This window comes from Biomphalaria glabrata, chromosome 2 (assembly GCF_947242115.1).
Source record: "Biomphalaria glabrata chromosome 2, xgBioGlab47.1, whole genome shotgun sequence".
Taxonomy (NCBI): domain Eukaryota; kingdom Metazoa; phylum Mollusca; class Gastropoda; family Planorbidae; genus Biomphalaria; species Biomphalaria glabrata.
Window position 1 is genome coordinate 16,888,279 of NC_074712.1, and position 22,785 is coordinate 16,911,063.

At 34.1% G+C, this 22,785-nt stretch overlaps 1 protein-coding gene and 1 long non-coding RNA gene across 9 annotated transcripts; one reads left to right on the forward strand and one right to left on the reverse strand.

Moving 5' to 3' along the window:
* Positions 1–6,529: 6,529 nt before the first annotated feature.
* LOC106052557 (glycerophosphodiester phosphodiesterase 1-like) lies at positions 6,530–22,240 on the forward strand. Of its 8 annotated transcripts, none has more exons than XM_056019437.1 (7): positions 6,530–6,622; positions 9,286–9,586; positions 10,941–11,116; positions 14,937–15,042; positions 15,341–15,433; positions 18,198–18,409; positions 19,304–22,240. In XM_056019437.1, exons 2-7 carry the CDS (start codon positions 9,302–9,304, stop codon positions 19,458–19,460), a joined length of 1,029 nt encoding a protein of 342 aa, XP_055875412.1. In that variant the 5' UTR covers positions 6,530–6,622; positions 9,286–9,301; the 3' UTR covers positions 19,461–22,240. The 8 variants fall into 8 exon arrangements, with proteins under 8 accessions (XP_055875412.1, XP_055875407.1, XP_055875408.1 ...); XM_056019432.1 differs by lacking the exon at positions 6,530–6,622 and adding an exon at positions 6,703–6,800; XM_056019433.1 differs by lacking the exon at positions 6,530–6,622 and adding an exon at positions 6,703–6,774.
* On the reverse strand, positions 13,441–14,262 carry LOC106062910 (uncharacterized). Its single transcript, XR_008776447.1, has 2 exons — positions 13,876–14,262; positions 13,441–13,757 (listed from the first exon to the last, which is right to left on the reverse strand). It is a non-coding gene; the product is annotated as an uncharacterized LOC106062910 (long non-coding RNA).
* Positions 22,241–22,785: the final 545 nt, after the last annotated feature.

A 22,785-nucleotide genomic window follows, 5' to 3' on the forward strand; every position in this document is an offset into this window, starting at 1 on the left:
AACAAGATATCAGCTAGAATGCCACTAGATGTTTCAGTTCTTAATATTGTCTAAATATTCGTGATGACTATTGGATGCCAGATTCTGCTCTGAGAGAAAAAGAATCATGTCCAAGATTCTCTTCAGGTAGCATTATCAGAGTTTTAAATACTTCTGACAATTGCGGTAAGTGTGGCTATATGCGAGCGAAGGTTTTCAAACTTAATTAAGTTGATCAAGAATTAATACCAATCAGTGATGCTTTTCACTAACTAGGCAATTGGTGGAAAACAGATTTCGATAAAAGTATTGATAGTTTTGCGACCAAGAAAGCTCATAATATTTATTTATTGTATATTTTGTTTACGTATAATAACGTATTTTCGTTGTTTTTTAGGAGGGGGGGGGTGCATAATGAGGAGATGCCGCACTAGTCATCAAACACCCTAGCTACACCATTGCATGCTACACAATTTAATAAAATACTCAGAAAGATACAAAAATAAAGGCACATTCCTCGTTCCATATACTAGGACAAATTCGTAGCGCTGTTAGAGCATGGAATAGGTTGCCTGAGCTATCCAGGAAAACCTGTGACTTGGCAGGATTTAAGTCATTGGTTAATATGCATGACTAAATGCATAAATTCTTTTTTTGAAGTAACGTCTGTATTATATTAAATTAGATAAGATTTACATGGATTTGTTATTTTGCTCGAACACCGAAATAGAATTTAAGAAAAATGAACATGATTTTAATTAAAATACTGTAATAATGTGATGCATTAAACTCTTCTACTCAACAAATTCCCATGCATAACCCCGTTTGGGCCCCTGGTGGTCGTGGGCCCGGGCGCAATGAACCCCTTCATGAGATGGTTACTACGCCACTGATCATGAATATATATATATATATATATATATATATATATATATATATATATATTTACAAATCTGGAATTAATTTATTAAAAAAAAGTTTTTTTAAAATAATCATGTCTAAGAATCTAATGTGTATATATTATGTAAGAACTCTACATGCATTAAGTCAACTCTTTTCGAATCTTCAGTAGGTAACAAGAACATTAAAAAAATAATAATAAAACAAAGTGTAATTGTATCAATTAGTTCGGATCAGTTGTGTAATTAAAATTGTGATAGATCTAGAGTGATGCCCAACGTAATTCGACCTGCGGGCCATTTACATTTCCAACACTCGTCTCGCGGGCCACATGACCTAAAAGCTACAAAAACTAAATGAAATTGTTCTGAAACTATTTTACCAGAACCCCTTGGATTTAGTTTTATGTGATATTTGACGGTTATATTTTTTACGCGTCAGAAAATTGCCTCATTTCTCTACTTAAAATATTAGCAACAGTGTAGATATCTTTAAAACCGACTCATTTTCTTGTCTTTTTTTTTTATGAATATTCCCATCGAACCTCCAATCTCTAATTGTAGTGTATTTATCAATCTTTTACTCGTGGCTCAAACCAAGGATGAACCACTTTTCTTGGCAGATTCTACATTCAGAGTCCCTGTTCATAAACGCACAAACGTTAAAGGTCATGGTACCAATCCATCAGAGAAAATATATGAGAGCCCTAAAGTTGGGAAAGATACATTTTTCAACCTTTTATTTTTTTTTTGGAAGGGGGATATTCTCCACTGTGCCGACATTTCGGCGGGCCGGATGGAACCACGTCGCGGGCCGTATCTGGCCCACGGGCCGTATTTTGGGCATCACTGATCTAAACCAACAACACAAATCTGTGCAGTTAGAAATATTTTGTTTAGTGATATTTCATGCTTTAACTTTCTCACTACGCTATGATCCTACCTGGATCAGATGGGAACATGGGGGGGGGGGGGGAGGGGAGAAAGAAAGCATGCCACCTCAATTCAAACTCGTGGCTCACGCCTCCTCGGGCCGACATGCCAGATGCCAACCACTCTGCTTTTGAGTTACTTAAGACTAGATGGGTAGGTATATATTGTTTGTTTCAATTTAGCGCAGCAGCCTGTAAAGGGGGACTAATTCAGCTTATACCACCACTTCAGTCAAGTACATTTTCTTTCCCTTGTTCCAGATACAAAACAAAATAATTAACTACCAATAGTAAATAAGTTAATTTTTTAAAATTGATTCTTGTGCTGTCAGATAAAAGAAATAATTGTACAAAATTGTAGCTAGATCCGAGATTGGGTGTCGGAGAAATAACGTGAACAAACGTTTGACCAGACAGACACAGCTGACACAGCTGATATAAGTGTTGTAAAAAAAAAAAAAAAAAAAGAAAAAAGAAAAAAAGAAACACTTAGAAAAAAAAAAAGCTTATATTAAACATTATTGAATCAATTAGTTTGGATCATTCATGTAATTAAGTTTGTAATAGCTCTAGAACAGTGGTTCCCAAACTTTTTCCTTAATGGAACACTTCGAGTATTTACTGGAACACTTTGATTTTTTTTTTTTATTGATTCTTGTGTCAGGTAAAAGAAATAATTGTGCGAAATCTCAACTTGATCCAAGGAATAAATTGCAGCCTACACACTTTAGTCCAGACAGACAGACATACAGACAGGTTGAGTTGATATAAGCTTTATAAAACAAAAGATAGGTAGATAAACTCGTTAGAATCATAACTGGCCAGCAAAGTCAGAGGCGAAAAATGGCTAACTCCTCTTGCCACCTTAACCTGCTATACATGTGTACGGGAATGTCTCTGGGGAATAGGGCTCCACAGTCACATGGGAGAGTGCTCTATGAGACGAAACATAGTCGGTCTACGACTGATAAGGATAACTCTAAATGCAACGTTAAAATGTGGTGTGTGTGTGTGTGTGGGTTCCTACAAATAGTGTGTGAGTGTTAAAATGTACAGAATGTAAAGAGAAAACAAAAAGTTGCGGTCAAAGAACATCATAGAGCCTATTCAATAGTTGGATTCAAAACTGGAAAGGTGAAGGACAGTCAGAGAGGGTAAGAAAGACTATTGAGGCGGAGAGTGGAGGGGGGGGTGACACTAAAATTAACGGGCCGGTCCAGTTCAACGTAATAGATACTAGAATTCGCAGGGCAAAAGAATGTTTGGGGGAGCATTAACGAGTGGGTCTTTCTATCATAACTATAATAATGAAGAAGAAAAATGGAGAGGTCATGGCCTAATAAACACTAAATAGTCTGGGAACAAATCAACGTGCGTAGCCGGTGGGTAATGCTACTTTATTTAAAATAGCAACAATTTTGACCTCCGCTAACTAGGCAGGCTGCAGATTGTCGTTTTGTGGCGACCATAAGAGAGAGAGAGACATTCTAATATGGGCATTTATTAAAGACAATGAAGGTATAACATATTGTCAGCTTACCTTAACGACATTCTAATGTGGCATACCTTTATGACACTTTAATGAAGCATTCCTCGACGACAACCTTCTTCTTATATAATACAGACGTTACTTCAAAAAAGAAGATGATTACGTCCTGCGCGTCATGCATCTAGTCATGCATGTTAACCAATGACTTAAATTCTGCCAAATCACTGGTTTTTCTGGCTGTCTCAATCCATTCCATGCTCTAATAGCACTAGAGAAGAAGGAGCATTTGTAGACATTTGTCCTAGGATATGGAACTAGGAATGTGCCCTAAACTTTGTGTCTTTCTGAGTATTTTAGGTGAGCATACCTTTACTGCACTCTAATATTAACATACCTTTACTCTAGTGTAAGCATATTTTAAAGACACTGTAGTGTAAGCAGATCTTTCTTTACCACATTGTAATATAAGAATACTTTTACGACATTCTAATATAAATATACATTTGCGACATCCTATTCATACTTCTACGTCACTAATGACTTTATCATTTGTTAGAAGGTAGACAGACACCTGACGAGGTTGACACCTGTAAAACAATAATTGTGTTTCGAAATGACTAAGAGAAATCAATATAAAAGGTTACGTCAGTCTCAGATGACTTTCAACACTCGATTTGTCTCGCAATTGTTATGTTTAATAGGTGACAGACGAGTGTTTCTAATAATATTAAAGGAGTAAGTTTTTAGTTTTTAGAAAGAAAAAAAGGTTAAAAAAAGGTTAATCCATTTCTACTAAATGTTCAAATAAAACGGTCAACTTAACATTCGCATTTTATTTGTCATTGAAAAATAAACGGAAAAGCAAAAGGTCAGGAGACATTCGCATAATTAGCGCGACGCAAATCATTTATTGTAGCCATCATTTCTATTTGAGTGCTAGATGTGAAGATGTCATGATGTTACGATAAGATTGTGTTGATCAGACAATGCGTTTCTGATGTTATAAGTTAGTCTAGATTCATATTTTAAATAATTACTGAAAACTCAAATATAGTCGTTATGCCGGAGATTCAAATGTAAACTATCAATTCCTTCAGCAATAAATACAAGGCTCTCATTCTGGAACTAAGAATCACTTTAATAAAATATACACACTGTACAATACAATTAAACAATTCAACTATCTTCGTTCAAGCTCATAACTACAAGTCTACAACTGACTTTACCCAGCCTTTCCAAAATGTTTTATTAATCTCTTTCACATTTTTGAACCAAAAAAAAAAAACAACAACAACAAAAAATCCTTTCGCCCCGCTAAATTTCCTTTAATTGAATTAACTTACCCGCTTGCTAGGAACAATTCATACAGTGCTCTTTCTTTCCTAATGCCTTTAGAGAATGGAATGGGTTGCCTTAATCAGCCAGAAAAATCAACGACTAAGCAGAGTTTAAGTCATGACTATAAAAAGTGGAATTTACTTCTCTTTTGTACCTTTTACCTGACAACACAAGAATCAATAAACAAAAATTACCAATTACCGGTACCGTAGTTAATTAACTATTGGTAATAATTACTTTGTTTGGTATCTCAAACAAGGGAATGAAATAGTAATTGACTGAAGTGATGATATATGCTGAATCAGTCTCTTTATATTAGACTGCTGTCTCAGGCTAAGTGAACACAAACATGAAATAGAAACAATACTTAACTAAGGGAATGAAATAATACTTGACTGAAGTGATGATATATGCTGAATCAGTCTCTTTATATTAGACTGCTGTCTCAGGCTAAGTGAACACAAACATGAAATAGAAACAATACTTAACTAAGGGAATGAAATAATACTTGACTGAAGTGATGGTATAAGCTGAATCAGTCTCTTTATATTAGACTGCTGTCTCAGGCTAAGTGAACACAAACATGAAATAGAAATCATAGATAACTATATAATCTTCCATGTCCATAGACTCTTCGCTAGTAGAGTGGTTACCGTGTTGGCTTAAGAAGCCTGAGAATGCTTTAGCCCACAAGCTAGAAATCAGGTCGTTCCTTTTTTTTTTTTTTTATTTTTATAAATGCTTTTTTATTGTTAGTCTAGATCAGTGATGCCCAACCTAATTCAATCTGCGGGCCATTTTAATTTCCAACACTAGCCTAGTGTCGCGAGCCACATGATCGAAAATATTCAAAAACGTAATGAAATTGACCTACAACTATTTTATTTGAGACTCGAGGATCTTGTAGGCCTACTTACATTAATTATGGGGAATATTTGAGTTTTCTTTTTACGCGTCAGAAAATGGCGTAAGTTCTGTTTATGTTTTGTTGTTTATTTGTAAAACAACTTCAGTTTCTGTATAAAACAAACATTTTGGCTAGCATGGTATCATGTCCCACAAAATAGTAAAGATCTGTTCACTTTCCGGGTAGATTTTATATTCTGAGTCCTATTTCATGAACGAAAAAAAAGTTAAAAACTATCGCAGCAATATATTAGAAAGAAAGTGAGGCCCCTAACGTCGGTAAAGATACCTTTTCAAAAATTTTTAGGGAGAGGGATTTCCTATATTTGTGCCGACGTTTCTGCGGGCAGAAGGGAAGCACGTCGCGGGTCGGATCTGGCCCGCGGGCGGTATTTTGGGCATCATTTGTCTAGATCTATAACAAATTTAATTACATAACTGATCCAAACTAATTGATAAACTTAATATAAGCTTTGTTTTTTTATAGTATTTTTGTGTTTTGCATATTAATTAAATAGCCTATATATACATAGATTCAACTTGAAAGTAGATGTACCATAGGCCTAAGCATATATAGAAATAAGAAATCGGCCTAAATCACTTTAAAAAGTGGGGAGTGAGATCCGCTTCTATCACCGCATAGGTACTCTTAGGTACCGGTACTCTTTTTTTTTTTTTAAACACGAAATAGAGGGTGGAGCCGGCTGTTGAATATAAACTCATCATTTAAAAAATATTTATATCTAGAGATCTATATAATTATGTAGGCTAGTCAAATTTGTCCACAAAATTAGTCCATATCTACGCCCCCCCCCTCCCCCCTGCAATATCATCATTTTTTGTTTTGTTTCGCTTCAAAAATAAAAAAAGGAAAAATAAAGGGGGAGGGGGAGCTTAGGGGTTGTTTGCATTGATGACTAATTATTGAACACCTATTGTTTAACGCAGAAAAAAAAAACGAGTTCCCCCTCCCCCTTTCCGATCCTCCAGATTAAAGAGCGAGCTAGATGGCACTCCTCTAGCAGTTATAGAGCAACAGCATCAACTGAACTAGATTCGGATCACGGACCTATATACCGGTATGTCTGTAATCTAGATCCACCAAGTTTTTCTTTCGGTCTTGCAGGGGAACGAACTCCTTTTGTTGTCTAGATCTAGAATCTAGATTCTAGATCTATCTAGATTAGATTTATTTATCAAAGTTGAAGGAATTGATTGATAAAAGTAAAAGGTCAACACTAACAGCACTTATTCTCTGTAATAATGTTAACTAATATGATCTAGTCTAGTCTAGAGTAGAGTATTTACATTTTACATGTCACTGTGTGGTAGTGTGGTATGTACTTATAATGTACTTATGTAGTAATCATTCAAAATCAATGATTCATTGTAATGACTAATAATCATGGCATCATGGTTATGATGCAACATTATTAAATTATAGAAGTACCATTTAGATCTAGAGCTGGGTGGACAGAGTGAATCAGAGGCGCCCAAAGATCACGAAATTAAAAATACCAGGATTCGAACCCGGGACTTCCAGTTCAGAAACCAAGCCAAGTGCTTTAACTTTAGTTTACTGCTAGCAACCGTGCTTCCTAATAATCAATAATGAAAAAATGATAGAGATAGATCTAGGCTACTAACATAATAAGTATGATATAATTATAATGATATAAATATAACTAATCAACTCATGTTACTAGTAATAAATAGTTACTAACTTACTAATTCTAGTGATTCTAGACTCTAGATCTATTAATATAGAACTAGTGTCAGCTACATCTATTAGGTAGATCTAGATCTATGTGACAAAATAATTTTTTTTTTAGATTTCAGAACTTTTATTAAAAATTTGCTTTTGAAAATAAAACAATAATAGACGAAACACCTCAAAGATTGAAGGATATTTAAAAGTATGGCTTGCAATCTGTTAAAGAATGAATTATTCTGGTAATTAAATGTCTTGTCTCAGTAATGTCTCACTTTTAGAGAATCCTCAAATCTTTGTTTGATACAAAAAAAGGGACTTTTTTTTACAATCAATAAACTTAATACGTGTATAAGAACAATTTCAAAATTTGATATGATTGTGTCAGAACAGTTTCAACATATATATGAACCTTCCAGTTATCAAAATTTATGTTATTGGATCTGAAAAACTAAATGAAATTATAAATTTTATTAATAGCAAGTGAAATAGAAAATAAAATCCTTGAATTTGCGTAAGCATGCATATACAATACTTTCCATAAAATTAGTTTGAACGCAAGATGTGTCTCATACCAAACAAAACACTATTATTATTCATTCTGTTTATTGTGCACCTCATGTAGACATACATGAACAAATATTTTTGTTTTTTTCCCAATTACTGATACAACTGGAGAAGGACTTTGTGTCTTCAAAATAGAAAAAATTGCAAAGTCCAAACTAGAAATAAAGATGTTACTTGGCAGAGATGTCATAACGGTGTGATAATGGAAAAAAAAAGTAATGGTCTAATCAGAAATTGGATTTAACTCCTTAGCCTTTTTTGTATTGTGTTCAGCTCATAGTCTTAATTAAAAAATTTTTTTGAGATGTGTCATTTTAAAAATTTAGCACACAGGTGACCATGACTCTCACGGCATCCCTGGTTCTGTATAGAAGTATGCTAATAAAAAAAAATTGACTTTTTATTTCATTTATCTTTTTTATACCGGTACTTGGGCTCTTGGTCAAGCACTGTGACTGCTGTGTTTTAGCATTGACATGATTGCGATGAGCTTAAATTTTTTTAATACCAACACTTTGATTACGTACTTAATTTTTTTAGTAAATTTAAATAATGCTTACTTTATCAAATAATTATCTCTCATTAAGTACATAATTATGTCATAGCTTAAATATAAGTCACTGTTTCAGAACTGTGTCAGCAAATGGCACAGAATTTAAGCCTACATTTAAGTGTTACATAGATCTAGTCTAGATCTATAATCTATATGGTTATCTTGGAGTCACTGACCTAAATATGTTAACCCAATCCAGTTGAGAGGTCCTTTAAGTCTTGTGATAGAGCTCCAAACAAATACCTGATAAAATTAGATTTAGTCCTTTTAGAGTTACACTTGGCGACACTTCTTTTAACTGAGAATCTTTAAAAACAACATCCTCTTATCCTTAGGCCTATCTTGTTCAGGTGTAATAGTTTATCAGTAGTTCGTCTTAAACTCATGTCCTATTTTTTACAGCTTAAAGATAAACATTTTAAACATTGTATGGCTTTTTTTTTTTAATTTTGCAAGAACTTAACACTGTTTGTTAACTTTAAAAGTTTACTTTTGGTACCTGTTTTGTTGGTTTTGCATTACAAGTCTGTTTGTTTTATTTAGAAATGATAGTAAGGTACATAAAAACTAGACTATTTAACTTTTTTTTTTAAGCATATCATTGTTTATTTGTACTTAAAAAATGTTTTGAAATCTACTTTATATTATATAGTAATATTCTTACATAATAATGTCAGCTTAAAATTATCTCTTATTCTGTTTTCAGTAATTTAACTTAATTGAAATTTAATCCAATAAAAAAGAAATTAAAGGCTAAACAGAGTGGCTGCATGGTATAGGTGCTATGGACTTTCCTCACAAACCCTGTCTGCGACCATGTCCTGCAGGACATGTCAGAAAATTATAAAATAAAAAATGATGTCCATATTGATTCAATTTCAACTTATTTTCAAATTATTATTTATTCCTAGTTGGATAATAAGGACAATGGCTGTGTCACAGAGGACGGCGGTGATGACTGGCAACATGGTGCTGTTGTGGCTGTTTATCAATACATTCATCACTAGTGTCTTTGTGTGGTCTTTCCTGGTTACTGCCTCAGTTCTGGCAGCCATACAGTATGTTAAAATCTCTCCAGTGAATGAGAGCAGAATAAGCCAGAATATCTTACAACTGTTTGCTGTTGACAAAGACAATGTAAAAAGTAACACAATATTTCATAAAGCTGGAGGCTTTCATGCTCCAGAAAATACTCTGGAAGCTGTGGAACAAGTAAGTCATTTTTTCACTTTTCATTTTGCAATGTTTTTACCACTCTTCTCTAAATATGTACATTTTATGTACCAGTATTTTGTGATTTCTTCTACTGAAAAATATATTACAAATGTATTTTGCAATGCTTCTATTGATATTGGGCCCTTGTTCATGTGGTATGCACTCTGGACTGTCATTTCAATGGTCTCCAGTTCTAACCCTGCCAACTCCAATATGTTTTATGTTCATATCATTACTCCCACATTGGAGTTGCTATAACAAAAAAAAAGGCTGTATAGTAACACATAAACAACTTTCTTTAACATGGTGGGGTTATCATTAACTTGAATTTTATAAAATGCTGTTGTATTTCAAAAAAACGTTGAGGATATTGTTTTTTTCATTCCTATCTTTTGATGACATCTCAAATGAGGGATCGAAGGGATAAAAAGGACATAGAAGTTGAACGAAATTTGAATTACCGGTACAGTAAATCAAGAATTCACTATTATAAAAATGTTTGGCTTTTAAAATTGTAATTACAGTAGATTGTGGCTGATCAAGCCACTGGCCAGTTAGACCAACCGCTTATTCAGACTGTACCTTAACGTTTGACTATTTGGACTAAAATTCTACAACTATTCTGTTTTTGTTTATGGCTTCTAGGGGAAATAAAATAACATGCTTATAATTTTTTATCTCAATTTTAGTTGAAATAATTGACAGGTTCAATGCTGTATGGCACAAATCAAATTCTACAAAGATCAAGGAATAACTTATTATAGGCTAGACATTTATAACAATAGTCTAGAGTCTAGATTTAGATCTAGACATCTAGATTTAGTAGAAACTTGTTTTTATATTGGTGTAATGACACAATAGAAAGACGCATAGAGGTTGGGGGTTTAATCATATATTTCTGTAGTGATGTGACAGATCATTTAAAAAGTTAGAATGGAAATCGAGAATCAAAGGAGAGGACGAAGAAAGACAAACTTGTAGCATAGATAGAGATGACGCAGACTGAGCCCATATTATTAAATAAATTTTTGTTAAAGTTATCATCTGGATTTATTCAATCTATCTATTAACTGTGTTAGTAAAGAACTCGCAGATAACATCAATCTACACACAACTGCAATCTTGATCAACCAACACCACATCAACACAGGTTATATTTTAAAAAAAAATTAACTTCTTATTATTGCAGCATAAACCAGATGTTTTTAGGCAATCGCTTTAATTTCATATAATGTGCAGTTTTAGATTTGTGTAGATTATCAAGTCTAGTGAATCACGTTAAATGTAAGGGGAAAGAAAAGCATTTATTAAAATATTATCAATAATATTAAAATATGTTGTGTCTAACTAGGCTATCACCATGGGCATTCCAGCCATAGAGATTGACTTGGACTTCACCAAAGATGGTGTCGGTGTCTTGATCCATGGCCCTAAAGTTGATGCTACCACTGACAGCAAAGGTTTTGTTTCAGACTTTACATTTCAGCAAATTCAGGAACTTAATGCAGCAGCAAATGATGTCAACAGGTGAATAGTTAGATCACCACACTTTTGATCAATGAATAGGCTTATTTCATGTCATGAATGATCAGGGACTTATTTCATGTCATGAATGATCAGGGACTTATTTCATGACATGAATGATTAGGGACTTATTATATTCTCTTGTGCCTTGCTATTTGTTTTCTCATTATTTGGGGTTAGAAAAATGTATTTACTTTTAATTGGTCTCCAAAGTGGGTTAGAACATTCCTGCATTTTTTAGAATGAATGTTTCACTATAGGCACACATGGACTGATAACAGTGAAAAAAATGTCAGCAATGGCTGTTAGAGTAGAAGTTTAGTTTTAAGGCTTTAACTTGAATAAGTTTGAGATTCTCAACTTGGGGTGAAGATTCAATAATTAGATTAACATTTAGAGTAGTCTTCCATTGAGCCTAGTGTAGTTCTATTTCAAGATGGTTGATTTACTGGTATTCTTATTAAGGGGCTAAGCATTTCATTTGTATACCTTAAATTGGAATAACATTATGCTTACTCTTATAGCTACTGTTACTTATAGCTCATTAATGAATTAGAACATATTTTGAATGTCTAAGTATCTGAATTTCTTTAGAACTTTTTTTTTTTCATTGATAAGTTTTACTAATCATTGAAAAAAAATTATTACATTACCAGTAATGTTGTTTTATAAAGTTTTGGATGTTATATCAAAAATAAAAAAAATGATGACATCCTCACCTCTAACCTCTTGCTGCGAATGATCTGAACTTGGAGCCATCATGATAACACTCAGAAGCGCATGGCCACATGGCTAGACAGCTATTCAAAGTTAACCTACTTAATAATGGCACCATGATGGTAAAAGGCAGACTATCATTTTATAAATTTTTTGTGAAATAAAGAAGCAATCAAGAATTTTGCTGTAGAAAGACGCAAATTATTAATTATAGAAGAAACGAAGCAAACAAAACAAAAACTTCACAACTGAATAGGGAAAAAAAAACATGGACATTAAAATACATAGACAATTTCCGTTCACTCCTTTTTTAACTCTCTGACTCCGAAATCATTTTCCACACTTGGATGGAATTAATGTTTTTTGCCATTTCTGAGTGAAAAAAATGCTTCGATTAAACTTTTATAACTTTTTTATTAGAAAATGATATATTTAGTATGGAATTTAAAAGGAATGCATGCACAAAGCAACCATTTAAAAAACACATAAATTGAATGTTCTGAGCTCATGATCCCCATCACTATCATCCAAAACATAAATCTGAAGAAAACAGGAGCCTTGTAAGACCCCACTCTATCACTATCATCCAGAACATAAATCTGAAGAAAACAGGAGCCTTGTGAGACCGCACTATATCACTATCATCCAGAACATAAATCTGAAGAAAACAGGAGCCTTGTAAGACCCCACTATATCACTATCATCCAGAACGTAAATCTGAAGAAAACAGGAGCCTTGTAAGACCCCACTATATCATTATCATCCAGAACATAAATCTGAAGAAAACAGGAGCCTTGTAAGACCCCACTATATCACTATCATCCAGAACATAAATCTGAAGAAAACAGGAGCCTTGTGAGACCGCACTATATCACTATCATCCAGAACATGAATCTGAAGAAAACAGGAGCCTTGTAAGACCCTACTATATCACTATCATCCAGAACGTAAATCTGAAGAAAACAGGAGCCTTGTAAGACCCCACTATATCACTATCATCCAGAACATAAATCTGAAGAAAACAGGAGCCTTGTAAGACCCTACTATATCACTATCATCCAGAACATGAATCTGAAGAAAACAGGAGCCTTGTAAGACCCTACTATATCACTATCATCCAGAACATGAATCTGAAGAAAACAGGAGCCTTGTAAGACCCTACTATATCACTATCATCCAGAACATGAATCTGAAGAAAACAGGAGCCTTGTAAGACCCTACTATATCACTATCATCCAGAACGTAAATTTGAAGAAAACAGGAGCCTTGTAAGACCCCTCTCTATCAACTTTCACTGTAAAATTTTGGATGTTTATCAAAGGGAAACTATTCAAGATAATGTTTTAAGCAATTAAATCAAATATGGGGAAAAAAAACAACTAAAAATACATTTTAAAACACATACGTTGCCAGCGTTGATTAGAGCTTTATAGCTAGGTAAAATCAATGATGGACGCTGTCAAGATCTTGATATCAGCTCTTGATGTCTATACGTCTAGGATGATTCTTACTGATGTAATTTAACTGATACAACACACGCATCACAAAATACTATGGATTAAAGACCACAATATTCAATAATGATATAAATCATGATCTCTGGACACAAATTTTCATAAGAAAAATAAATATTTAATTAACAACTATAATTACATATAATACTCATGTGATTCTAGAATTAAAATTTAATAATCACATAGATATTGATACTTGGCTGTAGGTCACGATGAACTCTCCATTTCTCTTGTCTCTCTCTCTCTCTCTCTCTCTCTAGTCTCTGCACGGATCCTGGAACCCAACGTCACAGTCCGCTCAATACTAGAGTGATATCCCCTTGCGTAGCAGGCAAGGATACACCATATATAGATCTACCGTCTCTGACCGTCAGACTGTCACTAAGACTCAGACAGTCGCCAAGACTGTCACTCTAAATAGACAAATAATCAAAAATATCGCTAACAACTAGCTAAAGCGCCATTCTATTTATTCATAATCAATTAACATCTAATACTAGATATATAACTAATAAAAACATTTCTTCTTACCCTGGTCCTTAAGAATTAAAGTTCCTACATGTTGTCTCTGGCAAACAACTCACACATCTTGGAGCCAAGATCGCGAGCCAACCTCGGCGACTTGCTCCCAATGTCTGTATGTGTCGTTCACCAGAAAACGCCTAGCATACGACACACGCCCCTGCTAAAACTACATGGCGTTGTGTCCCGATTGCCCCAAACTCTACTCTATATAGGCTGAGTATCTAGCCTACGCCTAAACTAACATTGCTAATGTCTGTCCCGACCCACATATCAGTCTCTCTACAAGACAAACACCTAACTGACATTGTCCTAACCTTTGTCTGGTCTCTGTCAAGTCTATCGGTGAGCTTTGATAACATCTATTAAACTAATTAATAACCCTTGCACAACACTGTGACAGACGCGTCTTTACGGAGTCAAAGAGCTGAAATGGATAGTATAAAAAACTTTAAGGCCATTTAAGATTTCTGAATTTGCTTTTCTTCTAATAGAAAATTTGTGGCTTTCAATTTAAAGCATAATACAACAGAATTCCCTTATTTTCTATCCATACATCAAAAAAGGAAGACCTAAAAATTCCTATTTTTATTTTATGACTTCAGTGGGAAAAAAAATATGGCTGACAATGCACTTTTGCTTCTAATTGTTAGATCTACATTTTAGTCAAAATTGTATAGGAATATGATCAGAGTATGCTCTAGCACACTCACTGACGGACGCACAGAATCAATCAGTACAAAGATCTAGTTATTGGGAGATAGAAATAACTTTTTTTTAGGTTAGCCATTTTTAACAATAGTTTAGAGTCTGCTCTCATCCTTATCTTCGGAATCGATGACATTATTATTATTATAGTTTAAAATTTCATTTGGTATAAAATTTCTTTTTACAGAGGCTATATTGGAAAATACAAATTTTAAAACTTCTTGTTCTGAAGTGAATAAAATTTGTGACTGATAACATATAAGCCTTGTCCAGTCTATGTATATGCAGGTCTGTGAAATGAAGTCTAATCTCCCATGAGGAGAAACAACTAAACACAAAATGCATGGAGTATTTTATTTCAGAAACAAGTATCCTGTAGCACGCATACCAACTTTAGAATCCTGCATTGAAATTTGTGTTAGAAATAATCTGGTAGTGTTTATTGACTGTAAAAGTAACCCTAAAGAGGTTAGTGTGTCATAGCAAGTGATTTAGTTGCTTCTGTTTTTCTATCAACTCTTCTTAAACTACTAATATATTTGTAGTAAGAAAAATAAACACTTGAAGCAGAGGCGGCCTTAGACTTAGAAGGTGGTGAGTGGGGCCCCGTTATAAAGAGAATCTTTTGTCACTGTCAGCACAAATATTTGTGGCCCTGGTATGACACTCGCCCAGAGCCCCGAGCACTGCTAAGGCTGTCTTTGCTTGAAGTAAAAGAAATCTGTATATGTTTTGTATGTTATCTGAGTGATCTTCTTTTGAACAGACAGCCAAGCTGGTGACCAGCCTATATGCTAAGCACCCAAAGTTGTATGACCTTGGTATTGTGTGTTCCTTTTACCCCACCATTATCTATGCTGTAAGATTTGTTGTTTCTTTATTCATACCTGTATTGTACATGCTGTTGTAGATTTGAGTGACTTTTTATTATAAAGTACATAACTTTAGCTAAACAGGTCTTGAAGAGATATGGGTACATGACTTTAGCTAAACAGGTCTTTAAAAGATATGGGTACATGACTTTAGCTAAACAGGTCTTTAAGAGATATGGGTACATGACTTTAGCTAAACAGGTCTTTAAAAGATATGGGTACATAACTTTAGCTATGCAGGTCTTTAAGAGATATGGGTACATGACTTTAGCTAAACAGGTCTTGAAGAGATATGGGTACATGACTTTAGCTAAACAGGTCTTTAAGAGATATGGGTACATGACTTTAGCTAAACAGGTCTTTAAGAGATATGGGTACATGACTTTAGCTAAACAGGTCTTGAAGAGATATGGGTACATGACTTTAGCTAAACAGGTCTTTAAGAGATATGGGTACATGACTTTAGCTAAACAGGTCTTTAAGAGATATGGGTACATGACTTTAGCTAAACAGGTCTTTAAGAGATATGGGTACATGACTTTAGCTAAACAGGTCTTTAAGAGATATGGGTACATGACTTTAGCTAAACAGGTCTTTAAGAGATATGGGTACATGACTTTAGCTAAACAGGTCTTGAAGAGATATGGGTACATGACTTTAGCTAAACAGGTCTTTAAGAGATATGGGTACATTACTTTAGCTAAACAGGTCTTGAAGAGATATGGGTACATGACTTTAGCTAAACAGGTCTTTAAGAGATATGGGTACATGCCTTTAGCTAAACAGGTCTTTAAGAGATATGGGTACATGACTTAGCTAAACAGGTCTTTAAGAGATATGGGTACATGACTTTAGCTAAACAGGTCTTTAAGAGATATGGGTACATGACTTTAGCTAAACAGGTCTTTAAGAGATATGGGTACATGACTTTAGCTAAACAGGTCTTTAAGAGATATGGGTACATGACTTTAGCTAAACAGGTCTTGAAGAGATATGGGTACATGACTTTAGCTAAACAGGTCTTTAAGAGATATGGGTACATGACTTTAGCTAAACAGGTCTTGAAGAGATATGGGTACATGACTTTAGCTAAACAGGTCTTGAAGAGATATGGGTACATGACTTTAGCTAAACAGGTCTTTAAGAGATATGGGTACATGACTTTAGCTAAACAGGTCTTTAAGAGATATGGGTACATGACTTTAGCTAAACAGGTCTTTAAGAGATATGGGTACATGACTTAGCTAAACAGGTCTTTAAGAGATATGGGTACATGACTTTAGCTAAACAGGTCTTTAAGAGATATGGGTACATGACTTTAGCTAAACAGGTCTTTAAGAGATATGGGTACATGACTTTAGCTAAACAGGTCTTTAAGAGATATGGGTACATGACTTTAGCTAAACAGGTCTTTAAGAGATATGGGTACATGACTTTAGCTAAACAGGTCTTGAAGAGATATGGGTACATGACTTTAGCTAAACAGGTCTTGAAGAGATATGGGTACATGACTTTAGCTAAACAGGTCTTTAAGAGATATGGGTACATGACTTTAGCTAAACAGGTCTTGAAGAGATATGGGTACATGACTTTAGCTAAACAGGTCTTGAAGAGATATGGGTACATGACTTTAGCTAAACAGGTCTTTAAGAGATATGGGTACATGCCTTTAGCTAAACAGGTCTTTAAGAGATATGGGTACATGACTTTAGCCAAACAAGTCTTGAAGAGATATGGGTACATGACTTTAGCTAAACAGGTCTTTAAGAGATATGGGTACATGACTTTAGCTAAACAGGTCTTTAAGAGATATGGGTACATGACTTTAGCTAAACAGGTCTTGAAGAGATATGGGTACATGACTTTAGCTAAACAGGTCTTTAAGAGATATGGGTACATGACTTTAGCTAAACAGGTCTTTAAGAGATATGGGTACATGACTTTAGCTAAACAGGTCTTGAAGAGATATGGGTACATGACTTTAGCTAAACAGGTCTTTAAGAGATATGGGTACATGACTTTAGCTAAACAGGTCTTGAAGAGATATGGGTACATGACTTTAGCTAAACAGGTCTTTAAGAGATATGGGTACATGACTTTAGCTAAACAGGTCTTTAAGAGATATGGGTACATAACTTTAGCTAAACAGGTCTTAAAAAGATATGGGAGCCAATTTAAAAAAAATTCTCTTATGTTAAAAGAAAAGTCTTCCTGGCATTTATGTTTAGGTTGAGTATTTACCCCACATTTTAAGAAAGTTTTCAGGTGTACTTGGGGCGAGGTGGCTGAGTGGTTAAGCACTTGGCTTCCAAACCTGGGGTCCTGGGTTTGAATCTTGGTGAAGACTGGGATTTCGAGCTTCAGGATTTTTAGGGCACCCCTGAGTCCACCCAACTCTAATGGGTACCTGACTTTAAGTTGGTGAAAGTAAAGGCAGTTGTTCGTTGTGCTGGCCACATGACACCCTGCTCATGAACTGTTGGCCAAAGAAACAGATGACATTGACATCATCTGCCCTATAGAACAAAAGGTTCAAAAGGAAACTTTTCAGGTGTACTTAGCATTTTTATTTCAAAAAATTATTTTTTTTTTAATTTCAGGAGTTAAGTAAAAGAAAATCATACATTTTATTGTTATTTCTTCAATGCAATGACTACTATTCTGAAACAATGCTTTCAATGTTGTGAAAACCAAGCTCTATTTAATGACCACTATTATTTGATACTGACATTGCATTGTGTTAAACAACAGGTCCGTAAAGCTGATCCCAACATTCTGACTGCACTGACCCACCGCAACCTCATTCTTAGTGAACTGGGACAAGGCACAGAGCGGAACAAAGAGCTTTGGAAGAAGGTTATCTCTCCTTGGCTAGATATCCTCCTGTCCTGGGCTCATTGGTCTATATTGTGGTATATATGTGGGAACTCTTTCTTCCTTTGTAACAAGGACAATGTCTGCTTGTAAGTATCTGAATGTCTGATCAAAAGTTATGGGGGAGTTTGAAGTGGTGTGTTTGGGACATTGCTAAGTAATGAGGTGTAAGAGTGAGGTGGAGAAAGAGGTATGAATTTAATCATAGCATCATTTCAAAAACAAACTATAGATGAGTTTAGACTTGGCTTTTCAAACTCAAATTCTCTGACGAGTTAATGACACAAGGCTCTCTGATGGACATAAGATACTGTTTACTCTTCCTGGCCACTGTTTGGAGGGATGGTAGGGAAGTAAGAGCTCTACAAGTTAAGTTTGGCAAGAACTTTGCACAGGCAAAAAATAGCCAACTTTGGATTGTATAAATCTCAAACACACTGTCAGAATATCCAAAACGAATTCCGCAGTTCATGTACCGGTACGGTATATAAAGTGAACTTATCAACTCTTTTTGAGTCGGCTGAAAATATTAGAAATGTTTAACTATGAAATGTTTGATGTGATTTATATATTTGCAAGAATTTTTTGTAAGTTGACACATAAAGATATTTTTAATTGTTTAAAATGTTTTATTTTTTTTAAATAGTAGCTTGCAAACACTTCATGGGTTAAGTGTGGGTTGGCACGGATCTTGAAAAAGGATTTAAATGTTTTCCTTGAAATTTGACAGTTTATGGACATCTTTGGGGAAAAAAAAATTACTAGCTAATTGGCTACGCAGGAAAATTTCTGGTTTGACTGTTATAATTTGTCAAAATATAATCATTGGTCTGGTACCTATATTTTGAACACCTGACTGTTGAACTTCCTGTATATATTCACTAAAGAGTTATGTAGATGTCCAGGAACAATTTATGCACCATTTTATGTACAAATCATAAATTATAGTAAAGCTACATATTTTACAATTATTTTTTTTTCAGAGACCACAAGAAATTTTGGAAAGGTCTAGGCATTCGGATGGTTATATGGACAGTAAATAGTGAACATGATAAAAACTATTTTTTGCGTTCATTGAACATTCCTATAATAACAGATGGTTTATATGCACCTCAGAATGCCCAGGAACATGAAAATTAAGGACTAATACATAAGCTTAATTTATGACTAGGATTTATGTTTTGAATATCGTATGTATATTTCCCTGCTGTACAATAAAATCTTTGTGTGTCTAATTGCACGTATCACACTTTGTTGTACATCCAGAAGTGTTTCTTGATTGTTTTTTTGAAACTTTGTCTACAGTAACTTACACAGACTCTGCTCAGTTCAAATGTTTGGTTATTAGCTATTACTTGGATAGTACCAGTATATGCTAATATTGATTTGGGTATAGATTACATCTGAATGATATGAGCTGGTAGTAACTCTTGCAAATTGAAAGATTTGTACATGATGAGATCTTAATGTTGTAGATTTTATTTGTCATATTTATTTCAACAAGTGTCTGCACCTTACTAGAAAATCACTTCTTTGTACAGGTATATTAGTATGTAGAACAGGGGTGGGCAACCTTTTTCTACTGAGGGCTGCAGTAAAAAAATTACCTCATAGACAAATCCCATTTGAGGAATTCCAACAAGAGTTAGCAATTTCTGAAACTAATTTTACAAATACTTTAATCTTTATTATTGTCTTTTTACATTACATTTTATCACAAACGTACAGTTGTACCATACCTAATGTGAAGTATTTAACTGTTTATACTTGTGCATAATGTTCCAGAAATGTAGAACTAGTTTACTAGTTGTAATCCTCATGACTGCTGTCAAATAACAGTCAGTCAGCATCAACCTGTTCTTACAGTTGTTTAGTTTCAAACAAACAAAAAATCTCGATCACAAGATGCATGTAGAAAATTTTGCAGCAAATTTATTTAAGTGTGGAAATACAGCTTCTGACGCCCATAAAACTCTGGCGGAAGAACTTCTCTTTCAGGTCATAATTCTTGGAAGAAAGTCCCCTGGAGCTGAATCAGCTTCTGCACTAAATGGTGAGCTGAGGGTATTAAAAGCTGGCTCCAAGTTCTTGACGTCTTAAAATTTGGTTGCCAATTCCACAATCAAGGAATCCCAATAAGTATTGTACTTTTCAGTCGTTTCACTAGAAATTTCAATTTCACTTTTCAGCAAAAGAAAATGACAAAACCTGATTTCACTTGCCTGACTGGAGAAATGGGATAGCTTTGTTTGTAAAGATTTAACATACACTTCATGTACAAACCCGTTGCAATATTTCTGAAAGTCCATCTTCCACTCTTCATTTGAAATATGGGTAACGAAGTCACAGTCAATGTTCTTCAAGGAATGTAACAATTTCTTCCTCAAGATTCCATATTATGCTCAATACATTGCCAATGCTAAGCCAGCAGATACTGCTGTGATACCGAACATCAGAATGCTTTGTTTCCAAATCTTCAAGTACTTCTTGGAACTGCCTGTGGTTAAAACCCATATCTTTGAGTGAATTTTGATCACTGAGATAATTGGGCCAATAATATGTATGAAATTTTCCAGATAAGAGTTTATGGTTGGGATATTGCTCTTAAAGGTCATTAACAAACCAATGTTTTTCTCAGTGAAAGCACAGGCTTCATCAGTTGTTACACTAGCCATCTGGCTCCAAGCCAACCCAACACTTTCAACACAGTTCTTAATGGCATTGAATAGATACTAGCCTGAGTTTGTGTCTTTGAATACTTCAAAATATTGCCAACAAGAACAATCTTCATTTTCTTTTTAGAATGATGTGTGGAGAAAATCAATGTTTCTTTAGCCTCTTCATCACAAGTGATAAGAATCGGAAGTTTCATTACTTTATAAAGATATTTAAATGTATTTATTTTTAGTATAATTGCATTTTTTATATGTGTAATCTGTGAGCAACCCTGATTTCTGTAGGTGAATGCGGGACACATAAAACATTCTGGTGGTCCGCAGCCCGTTATTGCCCACCCCTGATGTAAAATTGTTGTTCACAGTACATGCTTGTGGTAAAACAAGGTGGGCCAAGGGTTGATATTAAAACAGTTTTGTTGTTTATCACATTCAATTAATTTTAAACATTAAAATGTGCTTTGTGTGTTCCCTGTACAATGCTACAAACTGAATGGTCAGCCTGCTCATCATGCAGACTACATAGTACATGGATGAATCTGTGAACTCCAATGGCTTCTTGATAAGCACACCATATTTATCATTTCATTCCTACCTTAATCTACATGTTTATTTTGTACACATTGTGTTTAAAAAAAGTTTCAGTTTAATGATGTACCAGTATCATTAGAAAAATGTTATCTAAATGATGTAATCTAATATGTGTACCAACTATTCATTTATCTAAATGATGTAATCTAATATATGGTACAAACTATTCTAAAATCAAATTTAAAAAAAAAAGATGCTTTATTTTTTTTTTAATCTAAATCTAAATCATATAGGTCATGTTCTAAACAACAAAATGTACTTTCTCTAACAGTGTTTATGAACTTTCATTGAAAATCAAGATCATTTCACACATAGAATAACGGCAACATATTCTCTTAACTGGGACTGCCAATCATGTGTATATCTCTATCAGGTATACATTAGGGGCTATGTTTTCATACTGTCTTGAGTATAACCTTTGCTTTCAATATTTATAGGAATAGACCAGAAATACTGGTACAAAACTAACAAAAAATGTTATTAAAATTTTTCAATGCAAATGCCTTTGTATACCAGTATTTATAACCATTGGTTAGTTGAAAATTGTGACATGCTAGTCTCTTAAGATCTCTGAATACATGTATACCCATGTAAATGTACTTATCAATGCTTCTAAATAAATTGAAATTATTTTTGTTTTCCGTCACAGAAAAATGGCTTTGTTTACTTCATGATGTTTACTTCATTGAGTGACTTGTTTTTCTGTCCTCATTCCATTGATTATAACATTTGATCAGGTATAACTTGCCAACTAGTTTTGTTGTTACACCTGCAAAACTCAATGACTTTAAAATGATATAAAATACCTGTTCCACATGAATTCTTCAAGGATCTTGTTGAAATAGCTACCTAGGAGAGTAAACCAGCAGCCTCTAACATCTACTCAGTTTTCAATTGGTTATTCACCCAAATTAAAAAACAAACAAACAGATTTTAGAACTCAAGAGAACTTCATTAGTTCAAAGATAGCTGAGCTTACAAATTATTTGAGAAGGAATCTCTATCTATCCATATAAAATATATAAATGATTTTAAATAATAATAAAAGTAATTTTTTATGCTTCCAACCTTATAAGAGTAAAAAACATTTTATTTTTCATTGATCTTGTATGCAGGAATGTTTTCAGTTTAAAACAAAATATGAATAAGAAGCTTGGGTAAAAAAAAAAATGAAATGATAAAATCGATGTAAAAATCTA